Genomic DNA, 11,044 nt, shown 5'->3' on the forward strand with positions numbered 1-11,044 from the left:
ACAGTCAACATCTTTTGAATAAATGCATGTTTCTTCTCTGCACACGCATGACTTGCAGTCCAAACAGACACACACACACACACACTTACATGAAACACAAACTATAGTTGTTTACCCTCTGAAAAACACAGATCATCATCTGAGATTTGTGTATTTAAATATAAATTATTAAAACCACTTTAGGCATTCAGAGAAAAGTCTAAACTATTCTAAACTATTATAACTAATTTTGGGTTTAATTAAAAAAAAGAAGAAAAAAAATAGAAAACTATAAAAAAACATTAAATAAATTGGGGGAAGTCATTTCAAACAGAAACATTTTCCACAGCCGCGTGGGACTATGGCTGACATTTAGATGCTCATTTTAACCATTTTGGCCCAGAATCAAGAGATGTCTGGCGTCAGATAATTGGGCGAGATGCAGATTTTTTGCAGCCCGGAAAAGGCTCCGCCTACGTCACATTCTGATTCCAGTCTTTCCGGCTGGGAAGATGTCACAAAGCCCTTAAATCAAGGAACGCTCGGTGTCAATCCTAAACCTTCATGAGCCCGTCTTAATGGTTTTCATCTGCCAATCAGGCCTCTCACACTCTCCACCAGCCTGAGTAAATGAATTCAAATCCTCCCTGCTCATCATGGCAGAGCCACCCGATGACATGCAGCCTGCATGGAAATGGATGTCCTCCTGTGAAGCACTGAAGTGATCCCTGCAGGTTATTTAAAAGGAAAAGTTAGGACTTTCCGATGAAAGCCCTAAAGAGGGTGTTTAAAGGTTCAGCCCACCAGGGATTATGAATTACATGGTGAGGACTTGGTCCCTTAATGCATTTTGCATGGAGAGATGCCGAGTGAAACAAGGCACTTTGGGAGGGAAACTGTGGCGGCAGAAGACACAAAAAGCGGCGGCATCTGAGCCGGCCGTATTATAATTGTTCAGACACAAAATATGCAAATGACACGAATTCCAACACCTTTCAAAAGTACCTTAGCAGCACTGTGCGAGGCCGCACTTACACACTATTATGCCCCTGCAGTCTAGTCACTTATTATGTTAAATTGGTTTTAAAGCCTTTACAGAATAAACCCTCTCTCCTTCAATGAAGGTAACAAAGAACAGAAGGAAGGCGTCCCTGCAGGGGGAAGCATTTCAGTTCATCTTCCAGGTTTACGCTCCCAAAGAGCAGATTGGGAACCTCCATGAAGAAGAGATGCGTCATGAACATCCTCCTCAAATGGAAGCATTTCTGTAGCATAGTTTTATAATAAAAGTCAATACCAGAAATGCTTTTTCTTTTTCACAATGAAGCTGCGTTTATTGACTCAAAATGAGAATTAATAGCATTTCCAGTGGGGAGGCGGGGCGATGACATCAGTGCTCACTTGGTGTGTCCGCTGCTAAGAGACACCGACATGTCTGGGAGCAGAGCGGCCGGCTCGTAGCTTCGTGTTCGCGGGCAGGGGAGGGTGCTTTGTTACGGTAACACGGTTTCTCAGGACAGCGTAGCTTCAGCAGTCCGGAGCTCCGGACTGCTGAAGCTACGCTGTCCTGAGAAACTGTGTAAACAACCATGTGAATTTGTGTTTCCAGTGGGGTCCAGACAAAGTAAAGGCTGATGTTATTCCCACATATTTACATCCAAGATGCACATTGTCCGCACAGAGTTTAAGTTCATCCACGGCTAAATGATGTTGGCACGTATTAGCCTAATGCTAACCGTTCTTCCGGGTCCGTTCCGTCAAAGAATGAAGCACTGGGCGCACGGATTTAAAAGAAATTATTAATGAATAGGCCCTTAATAATCATAACAGTATTAAAGGCACATTTTCCCGCTGATTTTGCTGGTTGAGGACAGCTGCAGCCGCATCAACGGCTCTAGCACAGATTTGGGCGTGCTAAACTTTAGCCGCTTGCTGGTTGGACCAACACACACTGACATCATCGCCCCGCCTCCCCCCAGGAAATGCTGACTGGAAATGAACTATGTGACGCTTTTCGCAGGGTGGATGTGAAAATGAAAATGCAATGCTCTTTGCATTTTTCTTTTAATTATGACACTAAAAAAGCTGTTTTAAAGTAGAAAATGATAAAGCATTTCGGAGGATTGATTTTTTTATTTTATTTTTGAGTCATATGATGCAGTTACATTGTAAAAATGAAAAGCATTTTTGTCAATCCATTTTAATGATCAAATTAGATATTTCTAATTGAATTTTGCTACACATTTACTTGAGAACTTTTTAAAACTGAAATGTCCGATTCCATTTTCTTTATCCTAATTAAGTGACAGAATGAGCAGCGTTGAAGAAGAAGAAGAAAAAGCAGTTTGACGGATTGCTTTTCTTTTTAATTTTGAGTCAACAAACGCAGCTTTAGTTTGAAAATGAAAAAGCATTTCTGGTATTGACTTTTCTTTGGACTTATGCTACAGAAATGACTCCATACTCAAAAACTCACAGAAAACAGTAGACTGTAAACAGGGAAACTTTCAGCTTTCATCTAAATCTTCATTTAAATTCAACCGAAAAGCCTCTAAATGACAACAAGTGGATCAAACATCTGGTTTGTGTTCTTTACATCTTCCCAACATGCTGCTGCCTTGTTGTCGACAGCACTCCCCACTGGGGATTCGCCCAGACCAGTTCCTGTTACCTTTGCTAAACGTGGTGAGGGATATAACGAGAAAGATGCTCCATCGGTCACATCGTAGATGCAGAGACAGGAGATGGAGGAAGGTTCAATAAACTGCGGAAAGGCTGCCGGCAGATGTTTCCTTGGCGAGATGATGGGAAAATGCCCCCCCCCGCTCTCCGGGGATATCGTTTGTGAGCATGCGGTCGTCCTTCAGAGCCAGAAGTTTTGGAGTGGAACCCAGGCACTCGGTTCTGGAGTTTTGAGCATTTCTGAAGTGAAATCCTCTTTTGCCTCAGTTGCTCAATCCATCAGATAAGAACTGCCAGTCGAGGTTTAAGTGTGTCAATGAACCCGGCTGGAGGCGGGGAATCGACGATAAGTGCCGCTTACCTCTTCGGCACCAGCCAAATAGAGATTAAACCATTTCAGCCTAATAGCACATGTCAGTCAAGAGTCACACTCCAGCGCTCGAGTCCCTCTCTCCTTTTGCCACCACCCATTTCCTAAATATGCAAAAAGATGCAGCAGTTTTAAAAGAGCTGAAACCGCGCATGCACGCACCACATCACAGACTCAGCTCAGATCTGTAATTGTCAGCCGTTTTTTTCTGAACCTGAGCCTCGCCGGGCCTCCAGCACCAAACAGCTGCCTTTCAGGACGGCAGCTTTTATGAAAGGTACACATTTGTTGCTCCTTGCGGACCACTGCTCCACAGAATTACCCGCCTGAGTCCCATCACAGCAGCTTTGATTTGTTGTTTAGCCCAATCAGATGTGGGTCCACGCCGCAGTCTGTAAATGAAAGCCTGTGTTGTTCTGCCACTGCCCCTTATTTAGCCATCATAGCTCTCATTACGAGGATCAAACCAATAGAAACATATCAAAGAGCGGAGACATGTCCGTCCTCACGGTGGTCCTTTAATGGAGCGTCTGCTGTCTTCTCATCTCATTTGTTGTGTCGTCTCTCTGGTGTCCGCTGACCTCGCCCTCCGTCTGATTGGCCGAGCTTTAATACTCTCACTGCTGCTCCCTTTTATGTGACGTTTGGACAAAAGAGTCAAACTGATTACTTTTCCGAGCCCTTAGAAGAACAGTTGAGGGGATCGCAGCGTCTCCGTCCGTTGTGGCGAGGAGGATGCTTAGCAGAGATGTAAAGTGGTTTGGAAACGCTCTCTGCAGCTGTGAAACCTTTGATTTTTACACCAAAAGAGCTAAAAGTCGAAGCACAAATCCGCACTCTGATCTGGGAATCCAGCTTTTAATTTAGGAACTGAAAAACCACAAAAACCGTGCGGCATACTTGCATCAACATAATCTGCATTTTCTCCTGTCGTTTATGGGTTTCTGTTCAACACCGAACAAAATAATCCATCCATCAACCTTTCAAGTTCAGTTGATCTAAATTTAAGCTCCATCCTGAACAGAAGAGCCTGAACTTCTCTCCGTAAAGCCGCTTTCTTCAGGGTCATTCTCAGGTCAGCCAAGACATGTAATTTCTGCAGCATGTCTTGGGTTTACCACAGGGTCCTCCCAGTCAGTCGAGCTCAGAGCGCCCCACCAGGAGCAGCAGACGTCCTCCTGCTCATGGGCTCAAAGCACATCTGATGCATTATGGGAATAACCGGGAACCAACCCTGAACTGGTCTGCATGAATCTTTAAGGACGTTGGTGTTTTTAACATGTTCTGGAGGACTTTTTTTTTTTTTTTTTTTTTTTTAAAAGGCTCCATGTTCCAGAGAGCTTTCAGCAACAGACAGGGGAAGGGGGGCGGGGTTGCTCAGCACCAACAGCCCTGCCCACAACTCAGAGACAAATTTCTAACAAGCTCCTGGAGAAACTATGTCCTAGAAAATGACACAGGTTCCTAGATTTTGTCTAAAATAATCACACAAAACTCCGTCGTAGACAACAGATCCGAAGATGATCAGAGTCTGTTTTTGAAGTTTGCAAAACTGTGAGCAAACTCAGCAACAAGAGCAAAGATTTCAGACTATTGTGAGGAAACACAGAACACTAAATGACTAATCCTTTGAGAAAAACTGCTGTTCTGGAAGCTTCCATGGGAAACACCACTCTTTCCACAGGTCTGTTAGATGAGATGGCAGCTTTTCTAGAGCATTTTCATTCAGAATAAAACTCTCCTGCTATTGGTCAGTACACTCCACACGTGACATTTTTGCCTCTGGTGAAAGGCTGGCGCCAGTGTTGGGTAGCGGAGTGAAGGGGACTGACTGTGAATCCCTTTGGGCCTTCAAGGAAGGTAGAAAAGCGCCATACAAGTAGACGCCATTTAGCATTTATCATTTAGCCGTGTTTGGTTGGATGGAGGCGGATGACTCACTGTGATGAGTCCTGAAGGGAGCAGCTGAACTGAAAGGAGGATTATCTGCAGTTTAGCATCAAAAGGTCAAAGATGTCTCATTTCTGTCTGACATTTCTTGCTCTTTCTGACTCAACAAAACTGTGTTGAGAAAGAGATTACGAAACAAATTTGTTAGGCACGTTTGAAAAATGTTTTTTTTGGTAATTATAGATAATTGGAAGGAGAGGGTCAGACAAAAATGCCGTTGGAAAAGTTGTCATTTGTGACCCAAAAAGTGAAATGGGCAGGGCCAGAGTCTCCCTGCTCCGCTCCCTTCTGATGCATCGGGTTTTTTGGCTATGTCTAAAACCGGCATAATCAGAATTAAAAGACCACTTTTGGACAAATAGATCCATGAACCTCTTTGTTTTCCTCGTCTCAGCTGGAATCTGGGTCTGAATTGGACGGCTGGATAGCTCTGATGTTGCTGCCAGTTTTGTTGGAGGTGTGAGGGGTTGTAAGTTAGCTGTAGAGAATGCAAACAAAGGGATGATGGGATATCAGACGAGGCTTACTTCCGTGTCAACAGTCCCACACACAACTCAAGGGTGAATTTCTAATGAACTCTAGATGCTCCACAGAAACTATGTTTTAGAAAGAATTTGTTTCTTTTAATTTAAAATGGCATAATGATAATAAAAAAATACAGGGAACACTTTGGAAATAGATCAATAAATCATCAGATTAGGACTTTAAAGAGTACATTTTTCTAAACTACAGAAGTTAAATGGTGCTTCATGATGTCCTTAGATCTTTTTGTGTGAAACCATCTAGTGGTTTGTCTTTTAGTTTGGTCCTCTTAAGTGACTCCTCCCCCCCGGTGTTCCAAACAGGAAGTGGCTCCAATAAGCCAATAAACAGCTGTTACTCAGTCATTCTATTGGTCAGAAGAACCATTCTGGCTCTGATACTTTTTCTTTAACACATTCTCAATAATCCTTGTTTTTTTAATGATGTTTTCTTTCTGTAGTTCAAGTTAATAAAGTTATAAACAGACCAAGCAGATGCCTTGATAAAAGTAGGTGGAGCCTGATGGTCCCCACGTCTACATAGTTCTCTGATACATATAATTCTCTGAATTTATTTACATTTTATAAGCCACACCCCCCTTCAGGTGCAATTTAACAAATGACCAAATTCAAACGGTTCGACCGAACTTTATTGAGTCTGCGGTCATCTGATGATCTGGCTCCATTTTGGTTTTAATGCTTCAACCAGGAAGTCAAAGCGCTGCTCATTGGTTATCATCTAAGCTTTGCAGAGGTCTCATTTGCATCGCCCTCCGTGTCATTTAGAGCATCTGTTAGATTTAAACTGTTGAGTTATTGAGTGATTAGCAGGATTTTGTACTTTGAGACACTGAATCCTCAGTTCTGAACTGAAGAAGGAGCCAAACATCTGCAGTAGGTGAATCTGAAAAGCAAACAGTGTGAACCGCATGTCTGACAACCTTCAGACATGCAGTGCTTCACATAAATAAATGCGGCCCCTCAGACCCTCTCCCCACTGCAGAACTGAAAGTGTTTAATCCAGAACTTTGTGAGGAAAAACTGAAGCTCTGCAGAGTTTTATATCTAAATGATGGAACAACTAATCAGTGACAGAGTTCCAAAGGTCGTGTTGTGTCGTGTTGGGATGTAAAATGCAGACACGCAGACAGCGAATGCAGCACAACAGCTGGGTTTTAGATGTGATCTTGTCTTTGACGGTTTCTGCTGGTTCTTTGGAGCCTAAAAGACCAGAGAAAACACATTAGCCTCCACTCTGTAAAAGCAGAGTCTTGCTCTGACTAGAGCCTCATGCCCCCCATGGAGAGAGCCTACGCTGGACCCCTGCCTGGCCATGGCTGCCAAAGCTGGTTACGATTCGCGATTTACCTTCACAGTTCAGTGCAGAGATTGTGCAAATGCTGGCCTGGATGTTCTTTCATAAGGAACCACAGCTAGAATCAAGCTATGAGGCCGGATAAGGGAAAACAGGCAGGTTGGATGGAGTTGTTTTCATTGCTCATCTCAGTGTTTGGTATTCTTTAAGCTGCATTTTGGATTTAGCTGCAGCGGATGCTGCGGATGCTGCGGATGCTGCGGCTGCTGCGGCGCCCTTTTGTTTATGTCTGAAGACTTTTGCGACTTTAAAACTCTGAGGAGATAACAGTTAAACAGCTTGGGAGCCGGGTGTTTTCTGCAGCGCTGCAGTTTAGATGAGAAGCACGAAATACGAGATGATGAGTCCCTGCAGAGATTGGAAGAGGTGAGATTTATTTATTTAAAGCAGACCCTATCTTATGGCTTATTTTTCACTCCTTTTGATAATATAGTGGCATGGTAGTACGGAGCAGCATTATGCAGAGTTTGTGCCAAAAGCACTGGGAGCTGATTCAAATTCAGCTTATCTAAGTCCATGAGGGACGGAGCCAACAGGCGGCTTCCAGGGGTTTGTGGGTAATATTCCCACAGCCGGCCCAGGCAAGACTCTGCATGTTTGTTTACTTTTTGCTCCATATCTCGGCGGTGCTTTCAATGCTCGTCACATCCAGCGCGTGGACCTTGTCATGTTTTTGTTGCTGTCCCTGATATGAATCTGTCCCTTTCCAGGTTTACACCAGATATGGGAAATGCTACACTTTTAATGGCAACAAGACGGCATCCAGGAAAACCAAGCAGGGCGGGATGGGAAACGGGCTGGAAATCATGTTGGATATCCAGCAGGACGAGTATCTGCCCATCTGGAGAGAGACAAGTACGCTTCTCAACTCAAATTGTTTTCTGTTTTAAACATTTCTTTGTAGGCACACTGTTGTTTGTTTCAAAGGCGACATTTTTTGATTTGTGGAAGGAATCCCTGTATGGTGGGCCCCAGATCTGTGGCTCCTGCCAGTTTAAATCCCTGCTGGCCTCTTTCAAGCATGATTGAAGTTCCATGAGCAGTTAGCATGGGGCTAAATCCAAACTGTCCAGTGATGCAGACACCTGAAATTGCATTTTGCTCCCCCCCCCACAACGTTTGCGCTCCATTTGACCCCGGCGAGAAGATGAGACTTCCCTGGAGGCCGGCATCCGCGTTCAGATCCACAGTCAGGACGAGCCTCCCTACATCCACCAGCTGGGCTTCGGCGTCTCTCCGGGCTTTCAGACCTTTGTTTCATGTCAGGAGCAGAGGGTACGGTCTTCATCAAAGCACACAGCCCCCCCCCCCCCCCCCCCCACTCAGACCCCCCCTGTTTACTGTTCACCGCTGTTTTTCCCCCGGTGGCTCAGACTGGCATCTAATAAATCTCTATCTGCTTAGCTGACCTACCTGCCCCAGCCCTGGGGGAACTGCCGCTCCACCAGCAAAGAGAAGTTCCCCGGATACGACACGTACAGCATCAGCGCCTGCCGCCTGCTCTGTGAGACCAACGAGGTCCTGCGGGTGTGCAAGTGCAGAATGGTTCACATGCCAGGTAATGCTGCGCCGTCTCTGAGAGCGCCTCTGGCACCGAGAGGGGAACCGATACGTTAGATTTCTGGATTCAGTCGTCAAATGGTTAGAAAGAGGCAGAATTACAGCTGATCCACAAACTAACAGGGTTTAGAAGGAGCAGTGCTGTCTCTGTTTGGAGAAGAAAACAACGGTTTTAACCAGCGCTTCGATTCAGCGGCGATGAAGACGTTCAGCCTAACAGACGGAGAGGAAAACATTCATCTCCGAAGAAATGATAACATTCAGGCAACCCTGATGCCATGACATGTTCCCTCACTCTCTTAGTTATGCCGTAACTTCAAGTTTTTTTTTGTTTCAGGCTTTTGTGACAGAAATAAACTCATTTAGTTTCAGGGTTTGAAGAAGAACATCAAGCTGAGAATGCAGAATCATATTTTTCCTTTTTACCTCACATGTAGATCATCCAAATGATGCAGCGGAAATCCTGAATGAGCTGCTCCCATGGGACTGGGGGGGAGTCCTCTTGCTGCTTCAGTTTGTTCACACGTTCTCCTTGCTTAATGTGTTTGAGCTCTAGCACACGTCAGAGTGGATCGCTGAACATTTTTGTCCCGTCTAAAGACGGCAAAGACAGCAGATCTGATGAACAGCAGGTTCTCCTCGGGTTTAAAGTCATTTGAGTCCTTCAAAATAACCAAAAACAGGACCTGCCTTTGTGCTGAGACCTCAGTAAACGGAAACAATTTCTCTTTGAGGATTAATGAATTATTTTGAAAGTTGACCCCCCGTCTCTGACTCACGTTACCTTCAGCACGTTGTCACTGCGCCTCATCCACAGGTGAGCCATTCTTTTCATAGCAGCAGGTCTGCTAATGTTTACAGGAATGAGGGAGAAATGCACCGCCGTTACAGCCTGTGCTCCCGATCTGCTTCCTGCAGACTGAAAAGGTCGGGCGGCCGCACGCCTGACCTTGGTGATGATATCTAGAGTGGGGGGCTCGGGCGCGGCGTGCCGTCGCACCAAAGCCGGGGGAGTTCAGCTGCTGTCGCTCATCCATCTCTGTCTGTGTGGGCGCCGTCTTCATGTGTTTGACATGTTTTTATTCTAACTGATGGGTATTAATAGCTTCTGATTGGTTTTTGTCCAGGCACAGGCTGCTTGTAAAAGGAAACTAAAGGCTTTCATTGGATTATTTGGGCCCCCCCCCCCCCCCCCCTTCTCCTTTTATTATTATGACCTACTGATTGGAACAAAGATTTAATTTAGAGCTGACTTTTATGAGACCCTGGAAAATCATTTGAAGCTGGTTACCATGTGAGGAAGAAGGAAACCCTTTGATGAAGATCGGAGTCATCTCCAGCAGCGCAAACATTTTAGTTCTGCTTACAACAATGAGGAAGAAAAAAATGAAATCACCATATCTGCGGTAGTTTCATGTCAAATGTCAAACATGCAGCAAAAGAGTTAAATAAGTAAGTGCGTTCATTCACAAAAGAAATAAATGTTCAATCTGTTGTTAGTACCTTATTCTATCACTGTGGTATATCACTTTTTAATGCACACCCAGCAGCCAATCAGAATCGAGTATTCACGATTTGACAGATTTTGTGTCATCCATAGTTAGAGAAGTTTAATTCAATTATTTTCTAAAAGAAACCATCAGGAACTATTTTCTACTGAACTCATGTTGTTCACTTTGAGGTTTCTCCATGTTTGTTTCATTTCTGCAATATTCTCAGCTCCTTTCTGTCACAGCAGCTGAACTGTTGACACTCAGACTCTGTAACAGAACTGACGAGGATTCCCCAAATCCAAGCTCTTTAAAGGAGCATGTAAAACCAGGAAGAAGACATGCTGTGCATCATGAAAAGCCTCTCTGGATTGTTTCTGTCAGCTTGTTCCTTCAACAAACTGGCTGGAGGCTTTTTGAAATATTTATGTGACACTGAAGGCAGCAAAAGTACACAAATCTGGTTTTGTTTTCTCTGAAAAAAAATTCATTATAGATAGACATCAACGGTCTGACAAAATCCAGAGATATGCTGCAGGGAGGTTTGGGGTCTTCAGTGGCCGATTGGTCTGTGAGGTGATCCTGACAGGATTCAAACCGGGTGACTGGATCAGCGTGGTGTTTTGTTTGGAGGAAACGGATCCTGACAAACCTAAAACGCCGCTCATTTCCTTTAGTTTGATGTGTCCCTGTGGCAGGACCTTTTGATTTTCCAAACAGCCATGAAGTGATCACAGACTGAGAGTCCCTGAATTTATGACGTTTTTTGACGCAGATCATTATTGTAAATAAGAACATGTTCTTAGCAGCTTACCTGGTAAAATTAGGGCTTAAAAAAGAACTTTTTTGGGGTCACAACCACTGGATTTTTACGTGGACGAGATAGTGAAATAAACTTTGACACCTTTCTGTGTGTCAACAATCTTCACCTGAAGAATCCGTCTCCTGCAGAGAATATTTTGAGACTTTGCTGCAGAGGGAAAAGAAGTGCTTTTGATAAGAAATTTTAATTGATGATCTGTCTCATAGAAAGGCACCGAAAACAAAAATGTTTCGGGGAAAACTTTTGAATTAACTGATAACAGAGCAAAGGTGCAAGGTGAGCAGAATCGTTTTG

General features: G+C 44.2%; 1 protein-coding gene across 2 annotated transcripts in view; it reads left to right on the plus strand.

Moving 5' to 3' along the window:
• Nucleotides 1–11,044, plus strand: part of asic4a (acid-sensing (proton-gated) ion channel family member 4a) — a 121,847-nt gene that overhangs the window by 86,622 nt on the left and 24,181 nt on the right. For both annotated transcript variants that reach the window (XM_023950706.2, XM_078939218.1), the window contains 3 exons: nucleotides 7,588–7,732; nucleotides 8,025–8,152; nucleotides 8,282–8,435. In XM_023950706.2, coding sequence (XP_023806474.1) covers nucleotides 7,588–7,732; nucleotides 8,025–8,152; nucleotides 8,282–8,435 — 427 coding nt within the window. The remainder of the gene's footprint in view (nucleotides 1–7,587; nucleotides 7,733–8,024; nucleotides 8,153–8,281; nucleotides 8,436–11,044) is intronic.

The sequence above is a fragment of the Oryzias latipes genome, chromosome 21 (assembly GCF_053564925.1).
Source record: "Oryzias latipes strain Hd-rR chromosome 21, Olatipes_Hd-rR_3.1".
Taxonomy (NCBI): Eukaryota; Metazoa; Chordata; class Actinopteri; order Beloniformes; family Adrianichthyidae; genus Oryzias; species Oryzias latipes.